The sequence below is a fragment of the Agelaius tricolor genome, unplaced genomic scaffold, assembly GCF_023055355.1.
Source record: "Agelaius tricolor isolate 1412-34295 unplaced genomic scaffold, bAgeTri1.0.p SCAF_5, whole genome shotgun sequence".
Lineage (NCBI taxonomy): Eukaryota > Metazoa > Chordata > Aves > Passeriformes > Icteridae > Agelaius > Agelaius tricolor.
Window position 1 is genome coordinate 43,935,965 of NW_027269265.1, and position 27,214 is coordinate 43,963,178.

At 39.2% G+C, this 27,214-nt stretch overlaps 1 protein-coding gene across 4 annotated transcripts in view; it reads left to right on the forward strand.

Moving 5' to 3' along the window:
• SLC1A2 (solute carrier family 1 member 2) overlaps positions 1–27,214 on the forward strand; it is an 87,254-nt gene that overhangs the window by 28,244 nt on the left and 31,796 nt on the right. For all 4 annotated transcript variants that reach the window (XR_011679283.1, XM_071427621.1, XM_071427620.1 and 1 more), the window contains exons 2-4: positions 24,617–24,756; positions 25,904–26,056; positions 26,684–26,934. Coding sequence is in view for 3 of the 4 variants with exons in the window: in XM_071427620.1 (XP_071283721.1) it covers positions 24,617–24,756; positions 25,904–26,056; positions 26,684–26,934 (544 nt within the window). In the remaining variant the exon portion in view is untranslated. The remainder of the gene's footprint in view (positions 1–24,616; positions 24,757–25,903; positions 26,057–26,683; positions 26,935–27,214) is intronic.

The window sequence follows — 27,214 nt, forward strand, 5'->3', positions numbered from 1 at the left end:
AAGATCTGCCTTCCTATCAAGTCTGCCGCACAATCTCTTTCTGGATGGTTGACATTTTTTCACAGGGTTCATCAGTTGTGAGCTGTTGTGGGTTTTTTTTCTTTTCCTTTGGCTGGATTAAAAAAGGCTGGGCTGATGGGCAGAGCTGCCACTAACCTTAAAGGGAAGAGGATATGATCAGGAATGCAAATCCTCTGCTTTTTTCCTATAGCCAGTGTAATAGAGCCTTTAAAGCATGTTTGTGTAAAACATGGAACTTAGTTTCTTCTGGACTGGTTGTTCTTACGTGTTTTTCAAATGTACGACTATATATATATATATTTTTTTTTTTTAAAAAAAAGGTTTTTTCCAGAATCTCATGAATTTTGTATTTTTTAATGAAAAAGAAACAAACAAGTGCAGAAATCCTGTTTTCTTTTCAAACCAAGACTGGGAAATCTAGACAGAAAAAACATATCAGCAAAAAGGTATGGCTGAAAATATTTCTAAAGGCAAATGTTTTAAATAACGTGTGCACTACATTTGTAACAACTAAATAGGATTTTTTCAGTGTTTGTGGCCTCCTCTTGTTCTGTTTGCAAGAACTCTTCCTGAAACAACGCGACTGATGATTCTTTTGAGTTTATTTCAGCTCATGTTAATATTGCATGCTTTAAAATTAAATCTGCTTCTTCATTTGAAGTTAAGCTATACAGTCCCAAAAAGCCAGAAAATATTTAGCTTAAGGAAATAATTAGTTATTTGTTTGACAGTATTGTATGGAACCATTTTTTCCCTAAGACATTGAACACTATTTTCAGTATCCCCAAAAGGAATTTGTATAGCAGATGATTTCCACGCTCCAGTGACAAAAGTTTGGAGATGGAAATATTCTTTGATGGCATTGTAGACACTAATTGCTGGGGTAAAATAAAAGGTTTCAAGCTCCCCTCTGCAGCATATCAATACTGAATAGTGGGGTTTTTTTAATTGCTTGAAATCATAATATCTGAGCTAGATAAAATTGAGATGGGGAATGTAGTATAAGTCTTTGGAAGATGTGTTACAGAGGGGAAAGTATGGATTAGTATCTGTGGGATTGTAGGGAATATACTAGACAGGAATAGAATTGCTGCTCCTACCAGTTAAGTCAGTTTACCTTTTTGGACAGACATGTAATGAATGAGATTTAAATCTACAAAAGCAGGAATGGGATAGCTCCTTCTTCCTACTCAGAGGAATCTTTCCTGGCATGTAGCTCAGAGCCAGGAGCCCACATCCTCCTATCAGGCAGCCCTGAGGTTTGAGTGCTTTCTCTGAAAATTGCTAAAAGAAATAGGAATCCCCCATTAAATTGAGTATGGTTTGGCTCAGGTTCAAAAGCATGGAGTCTTAGAAGAACAGAGCAGATCTGGGTTCTGTCTCAACTTGTCTAACCTTTAGTAAACCTCTCCTGTTAGTGCCCTGCAGCTCTAGATGATTGTGCAGTTCTGGAGAATTGTATCCAGGGGAAACATGCTCTTTTCACTCCTGTAGGAGGGTGCATGCTGAGCTGCCTTCTACACCTGGTCATCTCAGCTGGCTGGCAGAATAATGGGGGCCTTCATTCTAGCTCCTTTCTGCTTCCTTTGAAGAAGCTCTTGATTGAAAAAAAGAGACCTTGTGCAACTACAGCTTTAGATTTTTCATCAAAATATAATCTGATCATTGTCATGCAGCTGGCTCAGAAGGCAAATCCACCACTGTCTGGGTAATGCAGTGACATCATGGGGCTTGGAGGGGCCCAGCCCATCCTAGCCAAGGATGGCATAATCTGAATCTCTTATACTCCTATAATATTTTATAATATATCAAATGCCCTAAATCTCATACAGTTTTCACAGCAATCATCAGTTCTAATTATTGTGGTATTCAGTTACTTTTCCTGTCTGTACCCTTTTTATTGGCTGTGGAAAAGGGCTCCTGAGGCATCTGCTAAAAAGGGATGCATCCATTGATAGTTGAATGACCTTTAAGGCAGTTTGGGTCAGGCTGAGTAATCAGACAGGCTCCTTTTCTAAAACCTTTAGCATTATCATTTCTGACAAGCACGTGAGACCATGACACCGTGTCTTATGTACAGGCCCCAGCATTAGAAGGCTGCACACAGCTCACAGCCCAAGAGCTTGAGTCTCCACCTGCTGAGCTCAGTCTCTAATGGCTGAGCATAAGGGAGATCTTTCAAGGTTCTTTTTTCTTTGAAACCAGAGGTGAAACTGCTATGGGCATGAGAGGTGTATAAAATAGATAACAGAGCAAAATCATCCTTGTAAGAACCATCTTTCTTGTTATCTCTTCATTCTTTGAATGAACCCACAGAGGTCTGCAGGAGCAAAATATGTCAGTTCTAGAGCTCACCTGGTCTGGACCTGGGCAGAGTCAGACTTGAAATAGTTTACATCAACTCAGAGGTTTCAGAGACTCTAGCAAAATATTTTCAAACAGCAGTTGTTTTCCCCTCCTGTTTGTTTTTTCTGTTGTTAGTTTTGAAGTGTGAATCAAGGTTGTGCCTATTTCTCCATGAGTAACCAAACAAGAGAAGAATCTGCAAAAACCAGCAGCTAAGCTCAGAGAGTGACCACAGTGAGGGCATGTTGTTTGCTGTCTGCTAACCTTTATCCTGAGTGCCAGTCACACATGCACTTCCTGAAGCATTATTAAAACAGAAGCTAAACCAAATCTACTCCATCATAGAAAACATTGTGTACTCTCCAACACTTTTAATTGCACAATAGTGCATGGTTTGTGCCTCTCAAAGATTTGAGGTTTGAATGTACCCAGGGAAGTTTGCTTTGGGTGAGTTTTTTACCCCCTTGTACATTAAAGTTAAGTAAGAGAAGGACTTTATGAGGTCTTGTCCTTATCTTTAGAAGTTAATATCTCCCATTAAAATTTCCCTCTTTCTCTTTTCCTTGTGTACACTCCTTTTATGTCAGAATGCAAAGTTATGAAACTGGAGTTAGGACATTCACATGCATTTGGAAAGAACAAAGGTGGTATTCATTCAAGTTGTTTGTGCTGTTTGCTTTCCTACTTCTGTATTTCTTTATTAATCTCTCATTTTGAGTCTTTATCCCACATTTCAAACATCACTTCAGTTACAGATTGCTTGGCATAGGTACAGCAGATTCAGCTGTTTAAAAAAATAATTTGACAGCACCCCCACCTTTTTATGACTGATTGCAGTAAAAAATGAATGTTAATTCAGACCATAGAGACATTAGGGTGGAAAAATCCCAAGCAAGGAGCAGGAAGAATTAAATACATAAGCACTGTAAAACTTATAGGCAATGTAGGATCAGACCAGACATCCAGTCTTCCTTCAGATCTATACAAATACTGAAGCCCTTGCTAGCCAGATGTTACTTTTCCTGCTTCAAATACCACCTCATATTCTAAAATTCCTCAGCTGAATGTGTCTCCTTATCATTAGGCATAGTTTCAGGATCATGCCTCAGTAAAAAGTTTTTTTTTAAGTCACTTTTTGCCTGCTTCTAGGTGAATGGAAAGAGAAGAGAAGGCACAAGTGAGCTGCTGCTGCTGCTCCTCGTGCCACTGTTCTCTGTCTAGCACAGCAGGTGTGTCACAGCCCATGCCAGGAGAGACAACAGGGAAGAAGACTGGCTGCAGAGCAAAATAGACTTTGCATGACTCCAGGGCAATACAGCTGCAGTGCTGCTGTAAGACCTTTCTTATCACTGCAGTGTCTTACATTCTCCTCTGCCAAAGGATTTTAGGAACAAGCTCTCCTGCCCCAATAGCACCGCATGCAGGCTGATGTGACAAGGCTGCATATTTGCTCGTTGAAAATGTCAACAAACAAGAAATGTCTGGTTATGAATTCTCTTTCCTTCACATACATGTTTTCTTTATACCACTGGCTGGAGCCATGCTGACTTCAGCAGCAACTGGCAAAAGACACATGGGGGAGTTGGTGTTCTGGCCGAATTCCACTGCAAGCTTTATGCTAAGGGTCACTTTCACAACACCACTTTCACAACTTCTACGTTGAGAAGTGTGAATGTTTCTATTGTCCAGATTTTTCTTTAGAAGTTTTTTTCCCATTCTACATTAAAGGGAAGTCAGAAGCATGTCATATTCGAAAGAGCCTGTAGGTTGGGTTGCTGGACCTGTGGAGGCAGGCAAAAGAAAGCAATGACTAGAAATATTGAACACTGTTTTATTAAACTCTGATTGTTTACATCCAGCACAATCTTCTCTATGAATTTCAAGTTGCTGGACTTACATGAGGTTTAACATCTATTTCATTTAAAAATCTGAATTGCTATTGGCATTTTTGGTTTGGTTTTAAGTTCATAGCTATTCTATGGGTTCAATCTAGTAAACACAGAATGGGTGCAGCATTTACTACAAGAACACATAATCCAGCGCAATGACCATGGAATAGAATGGGTAAATTGGGTTATTCTGTTGCCTTTCTGGCAAGCAGTGGTGAGCCAGGTGAAACCAAAGTTTTGGTATTTGTTGAATCCCATTTGCTCTTTTCCACAACAGCTGCTACTTGGAGAAAGACTTGAAGGACCCATGTTGCAATTATGTAACTCAGTAGTGTGCTTTCATCATTCATTTCCTTCAGTTACGTATGGAGTATTTATTTTGCTTCACCTTTGGGTAGGAGATATGTGGGAAAGAAACTGGTGGGGAAGTTTCACTATCAGATTTTAGTTTTGTGTTGAATAATTTTCTTGCAAATGAGTGTTAATTTTTCCTGTCCACAGTCAAATACTACTTGAATAAAGCTCTGTTACTTGGCGCTTTCTAGCTCATGCTCCTGTGAAAAAATTCCTATGTCACTTTACTCTGCAAATGCAGAGTTTCAGAAGCTCTTAGAAAAACTGCAAATGTATTTCTGCATTTAAGAATATTTTCTAACCTGTATGACTTTAATATTTCTCAACAATGAAAGGTTTGGCTAGGGAAAAAATGTTCAAATACGCAGACCTGGGACATTGTTTATTGTATTACATATAATTTGAGTTCTTCTATTTGTTTGCTTCAGATTACAAACATGATTATTAGTATACTTTGGATATATTAGCATTCATTTTTATGTCTCTTCCTGAGTTAACCTGGTTTAACAACTTCTAATGCTATCTTTTTACATAACCATTTTTGTGTTTAAGGCTGCTAAAACATTTCCACTGTTACTTTACTTTTGTTTTCTAATAGGTTTTGCTTTTGAGGGGAAAAAAATTCATAGATTTTTATGTGCAACCATATATATGGATGCTCATAATATATATCTATAATAAATATGTATTAGCAAGAATAAACAAAATCAGCAGCTGTAATTTTCTTTTTTTGCTTTAGTATAAAGATTCACATTTCAACCTTTGTAATAATTAATGTGACCCCTAGTCAGGAATCTGCAGAGTAGAAATTGTAAATCTACTGCTAGTTTAACTCCTCTCTGAGGTTATACACCAAGGAGTGGTGGTATGAGTATGTATCTTGGCAAGTAGTGATGACATGTTTGTTTTGGTATTGCATGTTTGCATTTGATGGGCCTCCTGGGATTTTTCTTGCTTATATTTTATTCAAAGAGCATATGAAGACCACATATATATTACTTTATTTGTGTTGAACAGCTGAGGGGTTTATTATTCAAAAAGAAAAGCATTAAATTGCATTAATGATGCTGTCACAAACTAAAACATAGGGTTTCCAGAATTCTATGATGTTTCATTTATTTGTCATACAAATATGGCCCAGGGATGAAGGAAGTTTAAGAAAATTGAGGTAATTTTGTGAATCTGATTTTATAGCAGATATTTAAACTGCCTGGAGGATCTGTGTGAGAAACAAATATGCAAACGGAGATCTTGGGGCATGCTTCCTTTCCCTTGTATGGAAATCAATCACTTCAAGCTAAACTCAGATCAGAACTCCCCTGGCTGGATTATCAAACTGTCATAATGTGGTATTGCTGCTGTCTTGCCAGAGCAGCTGTAATCAGGGTACCCAGATGGTTTCCCATACTTCTTAATAGCCTGGGCTAAAGCAAGCATTATGCCTGGTGATGGGAGGAGTAAATCATGTTGATGTCCCTTACAAAGATGAAAATATGTGTGGACCTTAGGAAATCACAGACGTTCATTTTAGCATGTCTAAAATGGGAATGTGTTCCAAACCTTTGCTGAATTTTTCTCAAGCCCTGAATTTTGACTAAGCTCTGAATTAGTATTAAATAGGCAATTGAGAGACAAGGTAATGTCCCACATGATAAATTCCTTTGTACCAGGGAAAAGATATTGCTGAGCTTTATGTACTCCTAATTTTGGTTACTCATAGAGCCAGGTCTTCTCTTTCCATACATACCAGTACAACCAAGAGAAAAAAAATCCCTCTTCTGAGAGAAAAAAAAGAAAAGAACCCAAGACAATTCCTAACTGGGCTGAGGACTTAAAAATTGTATAAATCTGTCAATGTGTGAGAGGTAGCAGCTCAGAAAATAAATAAGCATAAGGAGATTAAAGGGACAGGCAAGTGAGACACAGAAAAAGAGATGTGCTGACCTTGCTTAACTTGGAAAAGCTAATTAATAAAGAGGAAAAATACAGTTCAGGATTCAGCATGAAGGTGAGCTTTCTTTTAGGTGATGCTTATTAACAGTCTGGGACATTACTGTACAGAATAATGGTCTGAAGAGCTATTATTTCCAGTAGAAGTAAGTGAGTCTAGACTGTAACATGCTAGTTCAGTGACTTTGTAGAAAACCTGTGAATTATTTTGTTCTTAGACTCTTTTAAGCAGAACAGCTTTTCACTGGGAGGCATGGAGGACAAACCTTTTATGTTCCAAGGTAAGAGTAAAGGGAGTTGAAATATGGTCATGGGCACGCACATGAATAGAATAAGGGACATCCCCTTTCAATTAGATTTTATACACTTGTAATGACAATAACACTTCTTTCATATAAAGCAGGAAATGAGAAGAGAGACAAAATAAGCTGATGTTACTAGGGACATTGAAATGAGTGACAGAAGGCTCATTTATGGAGTAATGGACACCAAGTGTGTTGTTTTACTGTTAAAAACTGTAGTAATATTCTGGTGAATTTCCCCAACCCTCATCTTCTTTTTTGCTACATACAGATAAAACTTATTAAAAACAATACCGAATTTAACATGTTTAATAAGATTGTGTCTGTGCTATAAAAATACTGTGTTAACAAAGCAAACCAATTTCCATTTAATGGCTTTAAAAGTAGATTTTCTGCTAGTGCAGGTGTGCATTTCATCATACCAGGCAATCTGTAGCACACTTCTGCAAGTGCAATAACAAGCCAAGTTGTTTTTAACCCAAGTCATGTGCGAGAGGAGGGAGAGCAATCAGAATAGTGTGTTTTTTCTTCATATAAGCAACCCAGGAAACTGGGTAACAGGTTCTGGCATTCTTTAGTCTTTGATATTAGTGCTAAGCAATGCTAGTAGAGTGGATAGTCAAGTTCCATGTTTCTAGAGATGAGTAACTAAAAAAAGGAGATGCCAAGAAGATTTTTATTTGTTGAAAAAATACAGTAAAATGCAGAGGTTCTATATTTTCATTCAAAAGTCGTATTTCATACATGAATAGAAGAGGTTAAGGCCTCATTTTATAACTTTGGTCTCTTGTATATTTTCACTTACCTTCCTATACCATATTTGTTCACCCTTACTGTTCATGTTTCATGTTTATTTTTAACCATAGGTGGGGAATGTATTTTCTCATCTAACACCTATGCTTCCTGTTATAAATAATCCCTTGCAAAACACCTGTGAGTCATTATTTGTGCTAATAAATTAGCAAGCAAGGCAGTACTGAAATGCAGGGAAAAAGCAATGTGTGTAAAAATGTTTTGCATTAGTCTTTGCCATGGAAGTGATCAAATGACTGAAACAGAGAGCCAGAGGCAAACATGCAGAGGTCATTAATTGTGGTCCTCAGCAGCTGCCTGCCTTGTGAAGGCAAGGCCTGGTAGGTAACTTGGGCTTGAGACCCCAGCAATAGTGGGGTGCAAGGTGCTGCTCTGCCCAGGCCTCTGCTGCCTTCTGCAAATCTGCACCAGTTCTCAAACCACTGTGGGGAGTCAAGACAGCTGCAAGGAGTGTACCTCCAGCATAAACCATACTCTCCAGCTCCTGCCACTCTACAAGTGTGTATGTCAGATTACCTGAGTCATTTCAGATGAGGCTTTTTCCTTCCAAAATGGAGCCCTTGTGTTGTTTTCGTTACTAAAAAGAATCACGCCCTCCTGCATCAGCTGAAGATTTTTTTTTTTCCATTAAGTGTTTTAAGCTTCAGTTGTTGAAGAGTTTAAAGCAGAATAATGAAAAAGGAGGCAGAATAGGAATAAATCCAAGGTTAAAATAAATTGAAATGTTTTATAAAATTATTTCATTGCCACCTGTCAGTTATAGCCCAGAATACAAACACTATAGAGGAGTTAATGGGTGTCCCCAAATTTACATTAGCCTGGGACAAAATTTGAGCTCCATGAAGTTCTTAGGAAACTGGATTTTCTTTTAGCCCAGTTTGCCTTCTGACACTATATGTCAATTCATAAAGTGTTTGCAGAAAAACACACCATTTTTTACCAGCAAAAGGTGTGCCCATTCATCTCCAGTAGATTTCTGCCATGTAGTAAGAGGGAGAATAGATCTTTCTCTTTGTGGGTGGTGCCATGATTGCCAGGCAAAACCCTTCTGAAATCTGCTAGAAGTAAAACTTCATAACATGTTAAGAAAGCTGAAGACATTATTTGTTCCAATGAAATGTATTTTTATGGCAGCTGGTAGGGAGAGTTTGGTGCTAGGAATTGAAACAAACTGTGCTTTTACCCCTTGAAAGTTCAAGTGAACCTGTCAAGAAATATAATAAATATAGTAATTATGGTAAGAGGAGTGATGCATAGGTTCTGGCTTGAAATTTTTCAAAATGTCACTCGCATACACTTCTGGAAGGTGACTTTTACCTGAGTTCTGGGAAGCCTGCCTGGATGTGCAGCATGGCACAGCTGGAGTTTCTCCTCTGCAGGCAGGTGGTGGGGGACAGCAAGGAATGGGGAATGGCCACCTGCTGCTGTGGAGGAGAGGACTGGGGACAGATGAAGGAGATGAGACAGGGAGAGAAACTGGTCAGAGAAAATGCTGAGGGCTCCTCTTCAAGAAGTTAATACTTTGATATTTTCTCTAGAGAAAATACTTTGATTTTGATGAATCTTCTGGTTTCCATCAGCTGAAGGAGCTTGCTCATCATTTTTGGGGATGGTCACAGTGCTTGTGTAAATGTCCTAAGGGACACCTGTGTATTCTGAAACATTCTCTGACCGGTGCCTTGTGAAGGATGAAGTGACCAAAAGGGCACAGGAGATGTTTGCTCTGGCCACTCACTGAGCAATGGGGTGATATTTGGGCTGCACCAATAGCTTAAAGAAGCATTAGCAGCAGAAGAATCTGAGTTAAGGGATTCAAGAACTGCAAGACTGAACTGTTTAACTGTGTTACAGTAAATGCAACTGTGAAAACCTATAGTTTGAAGTAATTAGAAAGTAGCAGGGTTAGTGTATGAGGCTTGAGCTGGGCAGTGAGAGAGAGGGAAAGAGAATTGAAAAAAAATATGAGGTATCTTCAAGTCAGTGACTCTGTGATGCCTCAGGAAAGACACAAGAATGCATGGTGACAGATTTTTCATTCCCAGAGCTTTTTAAATATTTCAGTAGTACAAACTTTGTGCTTTGATTGGTGTTACCTGTTAGTTAATCTGGTGGAAAAGTACCAGAAATTAAACTGCAGGATACGTGGGTAGGGCAGCAGAGTTTTAAAGAGCATTTGAAGAGAATGCTTCTTCAATTAGGTTTGCTGTGGAAAACATTTAAAATTTTCCCACTTAAATCTGTATACTAAATATGTAGCCAAAGACAGCTAAAGTAGTACATACTGTATTGTTTGCAGGGATGCAAAGCTAGGTCATGTACTCTGTGGATTTTTAATAGCAATTTCTTCACAAACCTTAAAGCACCTTTTTTAACTTTGCATCATAATTTCAGTTCATGATTAAATGGACACAACTACAGCATTACTGGTCCAGTGTATTTTTAGTGTGTCCACTGTGGCTGCTTCTCCCCCTTGTTGTTTTTGAAGGTACAATCTGCTGATGAGGAAGAAGCTGTAAATGTAAATGATCAAGAGATGCACTGGCTTGCACTGAGGACCCCTGTGGTCATTGTGCTGACAGCCAGAGCTTGAGTGAGAGTGCCAGGAATCAGAAGCAGTATGGCCAGCTGGGACTCCAGCTCACTGCTGGCTACAAACAGCAGGACAATGGCAATGAATCATTGTTTCAAGTGTCCTTTGCTATTAGAGTTTTGAAGCAACTAAATACAAATGCAATAAATAAAAGAAATATAAGCTAAAGCCTCCTAACTAAATAGAATTTTCTAGGTGATCTGCATAAAGTAAAAATAACCATTAGGTCCTTTCAAAGCGGTATTAGCTTCAATGTCCATAAATACTTAGAAACTTAATATTTGGTCATCATTAAAAAGATAGGCTGGGATATGTACAGCCATTAGTTACAATTTGATATTTAGGCATCAGTTGTTTGCAGTTTAACACTCCATTTTAAATTGGGGTGTTTTTATGAGAAGTTGCCCAGTAAATTCTGGGGCTGTATCTTCCTGTGGTTCAGTGGATAGGGACCAGTTCAGCCAACCAGATAAATGTGTACTTAACTTTAAGGACATGTGCAAGAGCTGCCAAGTTAACTCTCAGCTGTGTCCCGGATCTCTTTTCATTAGATTTAAAGACCAGAAGATCATGTTTGGGTGTGATATGTTGTAAAGTGAGCCTCCAGTTGTGTGCATTTCCTCTCATGTTGGCCTGGGGATGAGCCAGTGACAGCTGAGCAGTGTCATGCTTCACACAGTTTTACTATCCTGTTTCAAGCTAATGGGGAGACATCCATTGCTTAGATCTTTAGTGATGTGAGATTTCTTTATTTCTTGGCAATAACTTCCTCCAAAAGTGAGTGAGATTTTCCACAGCTCCAACTTTATCTAAACATTCAAGTGACTTTAGTAGAAAAGTCTGTAAAAACTCAGCAGAAGCCTTAGGATTTACCTTATGGGAGTTCATTATGGGGCATAAAATTTCTATTCCTTGGACTAAAGCACCTGCCATACATCACCATTTTGCTGGACATGATGTTTACATAATATGCTTTGGAATTCACAATGGAAAACATAGACATAGTGCATGTGGTTTGGGTTAAGACCATTCTGTAATTTATGACTGGAGATGTAGATGAATATAATTTAAGCTAGAAGTCTGTAAGCTTTCTACTTGTACAGTGTGTTCTACAGAGGTTCCATCTTAGAAAAGCCATCTTAGGCTTGGTCTCTCCTTAAGCAATCTGGATTATAAATCTCACAAGGCAGAATGGGAAAAATTGCTTGTGGTATGTCCTTCTGCTTAATTTTTCTAACTTTGTATTGAAGGAATCATACAATTTATGTTGGGATAACACTTGAAATCCTCAACCTACAGACCAATGAATGCCAGGACAGTACTTTGGGAAATACTGTGCTACCTGCTTTTCTTATAGTCATGTCCTGGGTATCTAGAGCTGCTCAGTGTCAGAGATTTCAAACCCAGTTAAATGACCCCTCTACTTTTACCTGCTTCACTCTTCATATTAAAACACCATGGAATAACTGGAAAATTGAACATTTTAGAATTCAAGTTTCCATGTTTGAATTTGGCCAAGGTTATAAAATCCATCCTAGTTTTCACATGCAGCAGCAGTAGTTGTACTGTGAAGAAAACGAACTTCAGCACCTCACAGAAATGCAACCTGCTGTTGGGCCTCACTAGTTTTGGATATAAAGACTCATCTTCAACACTTACACAGTAACTGTGCTGCTCTGTGTTGAAGGTAAACAACTCTCTGAGAAGGCACCACTAAACTCAACTCAGTATTTCAGTTGAGACTACTCCAAGTGGTGCTACAGTCCAGCAGACAATAATAAATAAGCAAGAAAAATAAAGTGTTTGAGAAAATGCTTGTTAAGATAGAGACTTTTGGAATGCCAAAAAGAATCTTGTTCCTGCTATTCATGACATTCTCTCAACTCCTTTCATCTATAAAATGAGTGTAAGCAGACCTGGGGGACACAGGCAGATCCTTTGATGGAGTGGGGCATGCCCTGAGGGTGTCACATGTAGAAAGGAACCCAGTCACCCAACTTCAGGTCCGTAATCATAAATATACTCTACTTTCTGAAAGCCAATTTGTATTTATGACTTCCCACATTAATACTACGGGTTTTCTGGGTGTACTTTCCCAACAGACATCTTTGATATATTGGTAAGAGAGATTAATAGAAGCAGATCACCCAAGCAACCTATTTATGTGAATGTCCATTCCATTTCATGCAGCTACTAGAATAAATTACTAATCCATGGGAATAGGAAACTTTTTCCTCCTTTCACAAGATTGTGGTCAAAGTGTGATTACCACTGTTTTTCATTTATTTTAAAGGCACAGTATAAAAAAAAGGTTCCAAACCCTAATTACAAAGGCACATGAGACAAAGGAAAAGATGCTTTACACTGGGTGAAAGTCATTGCTGTTTTTAGGACTTTCTCTGTAAGAAGTCCTTTTGATTCCAGTAGATGGCATGCACTCTTCAAAGCTTGCTGTGTATGATCACAAATACTGCTCCAAGGAACACATGGAGCTCTCTTTTTAGGCTGTATCCCAAGGGATTCTGTTATGCTACATGTGATTTCTGTAATCTCTTTAACATACTACAGGGAGCTAGTATGTCTTCAAAACTAAGTTTCTTCACTTTTTCAGGGCCCAGCCCAGGAAATTTTCGTTGAGATGTTTTTCAAGAGCATGAGCAGTTTGGCCAAAGCAATTTTATTGGAGAAATAGTTGTGATGAAAGCAATCTGAATATCTGGCTACAACAAAAGTGTAGTTGCATTAAAAGGGAAGCAGTCATTCTAGGTAAGAAAAGCTAAAAAATAAAAGAAATAAGAGAAAAGAATGGCAAGGAGTTTATTGAATGGGATGTTTTTAAAGCTAAATATGTCATAAGGTGAGAGAAAAAGTTTAAAATGTCTTTTTCTTTTTTTTTTTTTCACCCTGTGAGGTAATATTCTACTGGGGAACAAATACAATCTGTTTAGAAAGTTATGCTATGAAACTTCTGCACTTTTGTAGAGGTTTCTGGCACTCAGAGATTGCAGTAATCAAATTTACTAGCTTTATTGTTGTAAGTCAGATTTTGGAGAACAGCTGAGAAAGACCATTATCTGTACTCAGAGGAGAATTAATATCCATTAGGGTCCGTAGGAGCAAATTGGGACTTTGAGTTTTCATGCACTAATTCAAATTCTGACATTTTCTGCATAGAAGTTCAACTGTTTTCTTGTAGGCTTCTTAGTAGTTGCTCTTTGTGCAGTTTCTGACTCTATCCACAACAGTTTCTGGAAGAGAGCTTTTCCCCACAGGAAGCACTGAGGAATGTTTTCAAACAGAATTAGTGCTGGATACACTGTTACATGCTGGCTCATTGACAAACATCTCATGGAAACAAATGCATTTTGAGTGTGTTTTTGGTCGCTTTTTATTATCTGAAGCTTTGTCAAACTTGTATCTACCTGTGCACTTTACAGGATTTAGAGGAAAATATTGAAATATAAATGGTCAGCTATCTCAGACCTTTGCCACTGGCTGTTGGAGAGTAGCTCTGATGGTTGGGGTTTTTATTTTGATTTTTCTAGTCTTCTGATTGAATGTGCATAGCAAACCTATGCATAGCACAGCACTACTCAGTCACTTCTCAGAAAACATAAAGGGCTTTTAGTATTTTGAGATGCAATTTGTTGGATGTGTAGCTTCTAAAGCATATTGGAAAAGAAACAGAAATTTTTGGTATGAGAGGGAACTTTTGTTTGCAGGTTAAAGCAGTAACACCTGTGATCACTGTTTTTAGCTGGAAAATACTTTGGAACTGTTTTGAAACCACTTGGAATTTTACAGCACAGCATGAGTTAAGACTCCTGAGCCATTAGATGGGTAGGTGGGCATTTTCATACTCCTATGAAAACAATAGGGAATTTTCAAAGTAGATAAAGAAAAATGGTCATGATGAGGTGGCCAGAGAGGGTTTTCCTAATTTTTCATATTTTTTCTTCTCATTAATACATATCATACTTTTAAAATAAATAGTTAATACACAGATTTGGTGAGAAAATAAACTAAGTAATTGAGATTGAATCCTTTTATACCTAATGATGTCTAGATGAATGGTAATAACTGTTCAGATTCAGTTAAAACTTGCTTAGTTGTAGAGTTCTGATGCACTAATTCAGCCATAGTGGCAGGGGGGAGTTACATGGCCACTAGAAACTTGTTCTGTGTGAGTGATGTGGTCAAAAATCACTGTTGTAGCCACCTGCAGTCACAAACCTGTGACAATTTACTTCAGGAAAAAAAAGTATTTCAAGAGCCATTACTAAAGAAATTAATTAATAGGAGAAACTTCATTTTTCCCCCTTGTCATGACAAATTAATTCTTACTGTCTATCTCAATCAGAGCTCCTTGATCAGTCTCTCTTTCTGTGGACTATTCTGAATTATACAAAACCCCCCACTCTTCTACTCCTTTTTGTCCCTAGCCAGCATGTCTAGGAGCTGCTACATCTCTGGTCTTCTCACATTCTCACTGGCTTAATCTTTATCCAGTGCCCTTGAAAACTATGCTAATCCCCAGTAATTTCATAGCCTTTTTCTTTGTGCTGCCTGTCACACCCCAAGTAGAAGCAAATGCAAGGTCATGATTTTACTTGTTTCAGAGTTTCTGAGGATGTAAGGAAAGAACTTTTTGCACAAAGCACACTGTTATTGTATAATTTGCCATGATGATAATAGTATGATTCATCCTTAATTCTTCATCTCAGCCTCAGTCCATAATTCTTGGGTAATGAAGCATGCACTGTCCCAGGTTGTTACACCACTATAAAGTCCTATCAGCAAATTGGCAGATATTCCAATGTGCATTATTACATAAATAAATGATCATCTTTATGTTAGGTATTATACTGGCTGGTCTAAACCACACTTTCTTGCTTTACACTCTGAATGATGTGTAGAATAAAATCCCTGGAGATGGAAATGCACCTTGTTTATTCCAAACAAGAAACAAACTGGTATCCCTTCTTGCATATGGAACTGATATCCCTCTAAAGTCTGAAATACAGAGTAAATCTGAATCTTGCCAAGGACTGTGGAAGCCTACATGGACACTTGTCTGTGTGAGGTCTGAATAACTACCTTAGCTTTGTTCTTACAAACTGTAGCTTAATCTTTTTCCATCAGGCTTTTTCATGACCCTTAAATCAGAGTCAGTTAACTCATACATTCCAATACACACACTGTTTGAGGTGTTCAGGTCAGTTTTTCACAAGATTAGGTAGGAGATGCCTGAAGGCAGTGCTCTGCAGGGTCCCAAAGGCACGGCACGGCTGCCACATGGAAGGACACCTGTAAAGCTCCCCATGGCCCCCCTCCATCAGACCCACCATGCAGTGAGTACACAGGTGGTGTTACACAGCTCCCCTTCTGCAACTTACTGCAGACATGTCTCATCATTTCTAAACCTAGCTGTTATCCTGGTTGCTTTATCCCTATCTACCTGACAATTTCAAGGAGTTTCTAGGTATGGAGGTACATACATGTCTGTATAAAATACACTTCTTTCTAACAAAATCCATGTGATTCAATGTGATCTCTTGGCCTCATGTGGTTTATGGTGCAGGGTTCCATGAAAAATGAATTTAGTTCACAATCTCTCCATAGAGACTAATATTCTTTTCCACACAACATGCTATGAAATGCTCCACGATATCTAAGCTGCAAGTCAATAAGAAAAACTGAGCATAGGAAAAGGCATTATCCATGCATTGTGGTCTGTCTAAAGAGATTATTGAAAACCATCTATGTGGCCATACACAGGATGTGTGATTATGAATAGAAAAGAATTCCTGCCTGGCAGGTTCATCATCTTTACCTCTCTTATTATTGAGACGTATTCCTGCAGCCTAGTTAATAAATAAGTCAATACATTAGTCAGTCAGACATAAAGAAACCTTGAGGGGGGAGAAAAGTCTCTCTTCCACAGTGATATACATGTTTGTGAAAAGACCTGGATAGATATGGAAAAAAGGATCATACACTTGTAAAAAATTACTGTGATATTATATTTCATTTTCCTTTGCACCTGCTATCAACTACAGACTACTCTCTCTCTCTCCAGGACAATTTAGCTTCCCAAGTCAGATTTAAAAGCTGGAGAAACTCTTAAAGGAAGTATTTAATGAGTCTCATGAAATCTCATGACTATTCTAATAGGGTTTTAAAAGCGTAAACAAATGTAGCATAAATTTAAGGATTGCAAACTCAATCCTTAGTAGATCATGAAGAGTTGTTTTCTTAAATGATCTCATGGAAAAATACTTTAAAAAAATCAGAAGAAAGAGATGAAACTGGTAACTAAATCAGAGTAAGAAGTCAGGTCACACAGACCACCGTTCTTCTCAGGTTCAGTGAGGATGCTGCTGATCAGCCACTTGAATATATAACTGGAGCATCACAGAACTATTTCGGCTGGAAAAGGCCTTTAAGATCATTGAGTCCAGCTGTTAAATCTTCATTCCAAACTCCTCCACCAAACCTTGACCCTAAGTACCACATCTACACTAACTAACTCCAGGGGTGGTGACTCAGCCACTTCCCTGGGCAGCCTGTTCCAATGCTTTTTGGTGAGGAAAGTTTTCCAAATTTTTAATCCAAACCTCCACTGCTGCAGTGGGAGGCCATTTTAATTGTTTTATCCATAGTTGCCCGGGAGAAGAGACCAATCCCCACCTGGCTACAGCCTCCTTCCAGGCAGTTCTGGGGAGTGATAAGGTCACCCCTGAGCCTCCTTTTCTGCAGGCTAAACAATCCCACTTCCTCACAATACTTGTACTCCAGACCCTTCCCCAGCTCCACTGCCCTTCCCTGGACATATTCCAGCATCTCAATATCTTTCCTGTAGAGAGAGGCCTGAAACTGAACACTGGATCCGAAGTGTGGCCTAATCAGTACTGAGTACAGAGGACAATCACTGCCCTGGTCCTTTGGCCACACTGTTGCTGATCCAGGCCAGGATGCCATTGGCCTTCCTGACCACCTGGGCACACACTTGGCCCTGCCCTTGCTCATGTTCAGCTGCTGTTCTCCAGCAATCCCTGGTCATTTTCTGCTGGGCAGTTTTCCAGCCACTTTCCCCCCAGCCTGTCATACTGTCTGAGGTTGTGATCCAAGGGGAGGACCCAGCACTCTGTCCTGCTGAACCTCATGCCATTTGGCCCATTGATCCAGCCTGTCCAGATCCCTCTGCAGAGCCTTCCTACCTGGGGCAGATCAACACTCCCACCCAGCCTGGTGTAATTTGTGAACTGACTGAGAGAACACTCATCCAGATCGTTGATAAAGATATTAAACAGGACTGGCCCCACCACCGAGCCTTGGGGAACACCACTGGTGATTGGCCCTCAGCTGGATTTAACTCCAGTCATCTCTGGGCCAGCCACACAGTCAGTTTTTAACCCAGCAAACAGTGCACCCATTCAAGCCATGAGCAGCCAGCTTCTCCAGAAGGATGCTGTGGGCACAGAATGTGCAGTAAATGCTAACTCAGAGGAAACAACATGGCTGTAAATTGTTCCAGGGAGAAAAGTTCTTTTTCCTGCTACAAAAAGGCAAGTCATACTTGAGGGTGTTGCTTATAATACCAGCCCCTAGGCCAAATCAGGCTCCATAGTAAATCTCCACTCAGAATTCATTAATGTCTTACAAATAAGAAGAAAAAAGCCTACACAATGCACTTAAAATTCAATAGAAGGGCTTAGCAGCAGCAAGCCATTTAAACCCTTGTTACTGCAGACTCTTTTGCAGACTGAAGCTTATGTTACTCTTGTTTGTAAGCTTTGTGTGTTTGGTTTTGCACTTTTTTATTTTTGTGCAGAAGCTGAGACCTGACCAGATTATTTTACTGATATATAATGCAACATTTAACAACTGAACGTTATATAGCAGGAGTGATGCCAAAGCTAATGTGTGTTTTCCATAATAAAAATATTTCTGCTGTTTCACCTGCATGGCCTGTCATATTTTGGCACTATATGCTTAGCTTTACCAGTTCCAGCGTGATTTGAAAGAAATGAAACCCCCAAACTATAGCACATGGCATGGCACAGCAGAATGATAAAATCCAAAACTGTCTCCCTAAAGAAGCTCAGCAGCTGTTGTGATATAATTAATTTAGGCAGCAGAGAACACTATTTGAACTCAAACTAGAAGTTTCTTGGTGAGCTCATGCTTGAGCCCTAATTTCAAAAGAGTTGTGGCAAACAGTTTGGACTCCTTCAACCCAGCTAGTGAAATCCCTTTTGTTCTGGTGATGTTCCATAAGTTTTCCTAGTCACTCATCTTTTATCTAGCAACCAGAGCAGGCCCTTTCCTTCATATGAGACAGGAGTAAACTGATCATGGGGTGGAGCAGATCCATACTCCCTCTCCCTGTCATGAACACAGCATGTTATCCTTAATAATTAATGTTATACTGTCTCTCCAGGGAAAGGGAGAGAGATTAGCTGCTAGTAAATATTCCTCAGAGCATATTAAGCTCTCATTTACTCCGATGATATCCCACTGATTGCTAGGAGGAGCTCTGCCAGTGAGGAATCACCAAGGTTGCTGTCCACCAAACTTCATCAGACCATTTTTGCCATGGCTTTTCAGCTCCAGCCACGATTGAACCACTTGTCTGAGTACTACAAAGTTGGCAAGACAAGATTTGCAGTCCGTTCACTTTTTATTCTGAGGTCAAAAAAGCTGATTCAACTTTCTATGCCTCCTCTTTTTTTCTTCTTTCCTTAAGAAGAGCAGTCCTTCTAGGAACAATTGGGCTTTTGTAGCTGCTGTTTACTCATTGCTTCAGAAGAGACCAGTGCTTGGTCTGACAATAAACATGTAGCTCAAGAGAAGTTCTTAAACCCTGATTTTAAGCCTGTCTGTCCAAGGTTGTTTTCTCAAGAACAGCTCTTGCTACCTCGATTGAACTAATTGCTACAAAACAAAGCAGACTTTTGTACTGAGAATACCTGCTTGATTAATTGACAGAGCTGAAATACCTTGAACAGAATAAAAATGGTCTCTGATAATTTACTTTGTCCCCAGCATCTGTTTTCACTAGCCTTGTTATGGCCTTTGCCTACATTTTTCATTTAAATGAAAGATTATTTTTTCCCCTGTAGTCTGTAATCTAGGTTCATGCCAAGATGGGGGAGTATTTGGGACATTGAGAGTTCTTTCCCTGTAACTGACTGAAAATAAAAGAGCATTGTCACTCAAGCACTGTGTAGATCATTAACCCTTAACTTTTGTGAGGAAAGGAGTTACATTTGGTAGCAAAGGAAAAGCAAACATTCCCCCCAGCCTTTTAGTTCTAGAAGCTTCAATGTGAATACAAGAAAGAAATAAGAAGTTGAAGAGACACAGAGAGCAGACTAGTCCAGAGGGAACTGAGAGAAAACCTAAGGAAAATGCTTTAGGAGGAAATAGGAACAAAATATACCAGGGACTTTAGTGCTTTAATAAATTATTTTCCTGCATTTTGGCACATTATGTGTAGCAACCGGCAAGAGAAACAGACTACAGCCTAAAAAGTGCAGATAAATAGATTATCTCATATGGCACTGTATATCTTACATGCAAAACTATCTGTAAATATTTAGATAATGTAAATTCAAATGTTTATGGACAGATTCTTTTTCTTGTACCTTGTGTGCATTGTGAAGCTGAGGGACAGTAGCTGACTTTTGGATTATTCAGGCAAGAGGTTGTTTCTTTGCTTAAAAGGGAGTAAAATTGAAGTTAATTCTGATACTAAGTTCTATTAATGCACTTATGTATCAACTTCTCAGGGTAAAGCACATTTGAAATCAGTGAAAAAACCAGACTGTTCATTTTGGGACACTTCTGTACTCTTCTAAGGTGAATAAAAGTAAAATCTCCTGGGCTCAAAGGAGTTTCTCTCTTTTCTAGAGAAAGCCTCAAAAGGGAGAAGGGTAGGTGACAGAGCTAAGCAGAACATCTTGTTAAATTATTCAAAAGCTACAACGTATGTCTAGCTCTTGGTATGTGCTGTTTCATGTGACTACTTGACTGCTTATTTTCCAATATTTGGTTCATTTTTCATAAATCCTGTCAATGTTATTAAGCATCTGTAGTTAGCAGTAAATATTATAATCTTTGAAGGTTTCTGTACTTATGAGTTCTCTGTGGAGCTGTTTTGGAGCTTAGCTGTTTGGCTGCTTGTCATAATGACATAAGAAAATAATGAGCAGAATTAATTTATGTTTTTATGTTCTGGCCTCAGTGGAGTTAGACTAAAAGATGTTTTGGTGAGATGGGTTTCAGATAAGCATTCAGGATGGGCCCTTTGTTTGAACTGCCATAGGAGCTCAGCACAATGCAACAATGATTTATTTAACTAAGGTAATAATGTGCATGTTTGAGAGATCACAGCTGCAAAAATGCATTCTTCACTGTTTTGTGATACTTACCTATGTACAGAGGTACCATTAACATTGAGCTTAAATTAAGGATGTTCAAATGTGTAGGGGGGCCTCTGGTTGTTGGTAGACTTCTGGCTTTGTACTTGAGTACGGTACTGCCCATGAGCTGGGATGTAGTCAAGCTCCACTCCGTCATGCATTCATTTTTTTCCCTCAGCATGAAAATGAAGAAAGCCTTATACATGCTTAAGTCCCTTCCCTGAATGCTTTAACGTGGCACTGTGGCCTTCAGGTATGAAGAAAGTGTGCAGTGTCAGTGGGAGAGGGCAGAGGAGTAGAACAGATCCAGGGGGTCTGGTTCATAAGGACCCATGACTCTGCCCTGACGTACATCTGTGCATCTTCCATTGACTTCAATAGGCACTTCTTGCAGTTATCTCATCATGTGACTGCAGGTTTCAGGTGCAAAAATTCTTCATTCTTCTGGAGCCAAGTATCATTTACGAGATGCTAAGAGAGGCACAAAACCAGCACAAGGAAGATATCTCAGTCCATAAGATAAAAATTAATTTCCGTGACTCTGAGATAAACAGATTTTCCTCTTCTAGTAATTGGATAGAAAATTTCTGTTGCAAAATTCCAATTTTGTCATGTGCTACACAAGAAGCTTCTCTTATCCTTCATAGAAGGTTTATATTTCACTATTTTTTCTCTTCCTCTCCTCCCACAACAAAGTCAAAAGCCTGGAACAATACTTCCTCTCTGGTCCAGTGATAAATATCTCATTGTTGAAAAGCAGTGCTAACTCCTTTATGGTACCATTTTTCATGTTCTGATATTCACCTGTCATTACTTTTTGTAACATGGGTGCACAGTTAGCATATTTTCCTACTGTGTTTTTTTCTTTAAAAAGCCCATACTTACCAGAATTTCACTCCATGCTACAATCTTGAAGTAGATGGAGAGAGTGAAACTTTGAAAAGTGGAAAAGGTTCCAGGAAACCAAACTAAGATTAGCCCAAAGTAAAATCATCAAGTACTTCTGTTTACTGATCCATTTCAGTTCCACCCAATTATTTACTAGTGAGCAAGACTCCAACGTTTTCTTTTGAATTAGTTTCAGCTGTCCATATTTCAGAGTTTCTGAGGAGTACATAATTAACCTGTAGTGAATAATAGGTCAGAACAAGTTATATATTCATCCTTGGAATGCAAGTGAAACTAGTTGTAATCCTTGGTTGCAAGGTTTGGATCCCAAGTTCCTTGGGGTTTTGGCACATTTCCACCAGTGATTTCATGGCTTTGGGGCCCATGTACATGAAAAGTGCAGACACTGTCTCATCTTTCTTGTAATTCCTCAAGTTGTGCACATTATCCCTTGGCTAATCCTTGTGTATCTCTGATACTTGCATGGATAAGTCTTTGAGAAGAAGGCAAGCTTCACACTTGAGCTGTCAGAATGTGCACTGGTATTCTTTGTTACTTCACTGTCAGAAGCACATTTTGTTGTGAACACTGTTGTGAAATATTTTTAAAATTGCAGAATAAAGGTTACAACACTTGGAGGGGTTTTCCCCCTTAAAAAAAAAGAAGAAGGAGTATTCTCTAATGCACTTTGAAGTGGGTTTTTTTTTTTTAACCATCAAGTGTATTGGAAAGAAATGCAATTTCAGTTTGAAAGGGAAAATTGTAGAAATATTTGCATCAAAATGACTGGATTCTTATTACAAGTCTAATAACTTTCTGTTGAAAAACTTTACAAAGACAAGAAATAGTACAATATAAAAAAAAAGTTTTGATTCATTGGGAATGGCTCAGTACTGAGAACACTGAAATTTCATACATCTTTTCAGACCTGTTTGAGGTCTGTAAACCTCAGTCTACTGTTATAGAGGAAGATTTTCTAAAATCTTGTCCTAATCTGGCATAAGACCAGATCTCAAAAATATTATTTTCTTGATAATAAAAATTTTGTTCTTTACCTATTTCTCATATTTACATAGCCTTACCTTTTCGGGTAAATGTTTGATTCATAGAAGCATTTTTAATATTTTTTCCAATGTATTTTAATATTTTATATATAAAAAGGGAGTCTATTGCTATTTATATAATTTCTCAGCTATTGAGAAAATTAGAGGCATGACTTTTGCAGTCCTGCACTCATGTGTGTATCACTTTCTATTGGGTTTGCATGGCCTGCCTTTGGTAACAGGGGAGGAGAAGGGGTGGCTTCTGTGAGAAGCTGCTGGAAGCTTCCACCATGTCCACCAAAGCCAATCCTGGCAGCTCCAAAGACAGATGTGCTGCTGGCCAAGACTGGGACAAGCAAGAATGGTGGTAATTCCTCTGTGATAACAAATTAAAGAAAAAAGAAAAAAACCCCAAATTATTGCACAGATAAGTGGCCAGAGAAGAGTGGGGTGAGAACATGTGAGAAGAACAGCTCTGCTGACACCAAGGTCAGTGGAGAAGGAGGGGGAGGAGGTGCTCCAGGCGCTGGAGCCAAGATTCCTGCGCAGCCAGTGTTGATGACCATGGTGAGGCCCTGCAGGCCATGGGAACCCATTGGGGTGCAGAGATCCACCTGCAGCCCAGGGAGGAGCCCCACGCCAGAGGAGGCTCGGAGTCCCATGGAGAGAGGGGCCCTGTTCCCATGCTGAGGCAGCCTGTCCTTGGAGGACTGCACCCTGTGTAGGAGGGACCCACACTGCAACACTTGGAGGGGCACAGTTGCTCCTGGGAGGGACTCATGGTACAGCAGTTTTGGGAGGACTGTGTGCCTGTGGGAGGGACTCACATTGCAGCAGCTTTGGCAGGAGTGCTGCTGGTGGGATGGAGCCACACTGGAGAAGTTGACAGGAAACTGTCTCCTGTGGGAGGGACGCCATGGTGAAGCAGGGGAAGGACTCCTCTCCCTGAGCTGCGGGAGAAGCCTCTGGTGATGAACTGACCCCCACCCCCATGCCCTGTCTCCTTGCACCCCTGGGGTAGGAGAGAAGGGTGGCAGGAAGGCGTTCTTAAGGACTTTACTTCTCATTATCCTGCTCTTTGTTAGTAACAAATTTAACTCATATCCCCAAGTTGAGCCTTTTTTTCCCATGATGATATTTGATGAACGATTTCTCCCAGTCTGTATTTCAACCCACAAACCCTTCATTAAATTTTCTGTCCCTTGTCCAGCTGCAGAGGGGAGTGAGTGAGCAGCTTTGTGGGTGCCTGGCATCCAGCCAGCGTCAACCCACTACACACTTCCTCAAATATAAACCAGAGCTAGTGAAAAAACTTTTTCCTCTAAGCACTGCCAATTCAATGAAACCAAAGGTTTTCTTAGGAAATGAATGCATAGTTCTCTAACTAATTTTCAGTGGCAATTGTTCAAGTCTCATTATAACCAAGTTAAAAGTATTGTCTTGACATCAGCATTCTGATTATATTAAAAAAATGTTAATGTTGAAAATAAATGTTTTCAAAAGATTAAGCAAAATGGTATTGAATGCTTTCTTTTCCAAATTAATCCTAATTTTTAGAACTATTATCCTCAGTTGGAATTAAATAAGGTATTAAAATCTACGTTTTCCTGCTAATAAAAACTTTGTTCTTCAGCTGTCTCTTCTACTTAAGTAAACAGCCGTGGTTTTTGGGGAAACTGAATTTTCTAGCTCCATACCAGTAGTTTAGTCCTTAAAACATTTATGATGCTATGTCCAGTGAATTAATTCTGATTGTATCTCTACCGTTTGAGAAATAACTGCGAAAAATTCTGTGATGGCTACACCTTTAGAAGGACACACCACTGCCATTTCAGAGACTTCTTTGGAGCAGTAAATATGCGATGTTTATGCAATGTGGGAGGTGGTGGAATATGCATCAGATTCCCCAGTTATATATGATGGAAGTAATCCAGACTTTCCCTTTTGGCATCTTGTGCTATAACTTCTACTTGATTTTCACTTTTTATTCTAGTGCCAACAATATGCCTAAGCAAGTAGAAGTCCGGATGCATGAGAGTCATTTAAATCCAGTGGAGCACAGATCCAGGAACATATGTGTGCAGTTCTGCCAGTCCCTCCACAGGAATCTGCTCCTGACTCTTACTGTGTTTGGTAAGCTACATCTGCTGTTCTGGACACCCTGTGTGTATCTGCATTTGTTCCTGTGGCACCACAGCCCCTGTCTGTGGCCTTCAGCTGTTCCAGATGAACAGCCAGAGAGGAGATAGGATGCCTATGGGCACTGCTTGTGTAGTTCAGATGAGCATGGTATTCCTGACACAGCACAGAGCAAATCCACACCACTGAGGTATCTGGTTTGGAAAAGGACCATGATTTATACCCCAAGGCCAGTCAGGTCAGTGTCATCCAGTAGAACTGAATGCACTACTCTTTTTTTCTCTCAGTGACTTGGGAAAAAAAAAAAAGATAAAACTCTTCAAAATTTTCTTTTATCTCTCAGTTTACACTTCACTGGTTTTAAGGTTTGTCTTTCCTCTCTGAAGCTGTAAGCCAGCGTTCCATGATCTCATCTTGAATATTGCCTCTGGCTTTAGCATCTTCCATATACGGAACAGTTTGACATTTTATTGTGGTTCACTGGCTCTTTGCCTGTTTCTTTTTCATTGAAAGCCCAACAGCCATATGCAGCAAATTTGTAGACATAGTCTTGTTATTGTTTGAAAAAACAGCTGCAACTGGTCTTGAGCTGCAAATTTCATCTCCATATTTTCAGCCTGCAAAACCACATACTGCTGAAATGTTTGCCTTGAATCGCCTTTCAAAGGTGTACCTGATGCTGTCCAAGAAAAAAGTTTTAAATACAAGTATTTTTCTTCATTGTATCAAAGAGATACTTCATAGTCATAGTTCCTGTGAATCGCAACACAAGCTTTGCTATCAGGTTTTATTACACTTGGACTTGGGATCAGGAAAAGAAGGCTTACTTGATGTAAACATAAAATACCTATTCACAAAGATCATGTTATGAAAGTAGACATGGCATTTTCCCCCCTAATCTATGCTTTAACAGCCTTAATCCTGAGCAGGAGGTTTAAGTTTTATCACTTTATCCACATAAACAATGAGGGGTTTGTTTGTGTTTTGAGAACATCAGCACAGGAGAAGGATGCAGAGCATCAAAAAAAAGGAATAAGACACGAGCCCTAAGAATCAAGTTTTCTTCAAAGATATGTGCAGTATTCCACATCAGGCAGTTCCTTCCAATACCCACCTGTTCCTTTTTTTGTTTGTCCTCCAGGTGTTATCCTGGGTGCAGTGTGTGGGGGTCTTCTTCGCCTAGCAACACCTATTGACCCTGACATCATCATGCTAATAGCCTTCCCAGGAGACATACTTATGCGGATGCTAAAAATGCTGATCCTCCCTTTAATTATCTCCAGTTTAATCACAGGTAAGATCCATTAGCCATAAATACTTTAAGATGCTTTCTGCAGGTATCACCTGGCTTGCTTTTTGTGATGGAGGAAGAATAATGGTGGGATCCTGTCAGCATTTTGCAGTCACAGTGAGGATTTCAGAGTAAATTTCTGAATAACTTGGTTGGCTTTAGTATGTATATGCTCCAGTGAATTTATTTCCAAGCACATGCACACATGCTACAATCAGAAATTTCTTAATATGCTGTTTGATCTAATTTCTGGATTGAAGCTTGCAAGTAAAATCGCCTGACACTAGTGAGCCTAGCCTTCTTGAAGGTGTGGTGTCAGCCAGACCATGACCAGTTTGCAGAAATCAAGGGCAAAAGATGGTAGAGATCTTTTCTATTTTTCAATGCTTCCTCTGCAATTAGATGGAGTTTTAAATGCTTTTCTTCAAATTGTTAGCAGTAGACACTTCACACATAAGAACTAGAGGGAGAAGCATCAGTAATCTGTCTCATGGTGAGAATATCACAGGGGTGAAAGTAGGCACCCAGAGGTAGTCATTAAATATTGAAAATTATAAAGGATTTTATTTTATAATTATTTAATTGGACATTGAGTGTCAATATATTTGCTTGTCTCTTAAACACCTGTAGGGCTGTCTGGATTAGATGCTAAAGCAAGTGGCCGCCTGGGGACAAGAGCCATGGTCTACTACATGTCCACCACTATTATTGCTGCTGTGCTGGGTGTGATTCTGGTTTTAGCCATCCATCCAGGGAATCCAAAACTCAAGAAACAGCTGGGGCAAGGGAAGAAGAATGATGAAGTATCTAGTCTGGATGCCTTCTTGGATTTGATCCGAAACTTGTTCCCTGAAAATCTGGTTCAAGCATGCTTTCAGCAGGTAAGTCCTTCTGCTCCTTAGTAATATTCTACACATCTTGTCAGGGTTGTCTGTAGAGTTAATGTCAGTGTTTAGTTTAATCAGAGAAATGATGATGTAAAGAGGAATACAGGTCTAAAGTCTTGAGCAGGTAAATGAAATAACATTATTAATAGCTGCCTTGGTTTATGTTGTAGTTATTATTTAAATTCATGGAGTTGTTTTTAATGAAGTTTATTTAAATTTTGTTATTAAGTAATCTTTAATTTTCTCCATGTTTTTCATACAGTATCTATGGTCA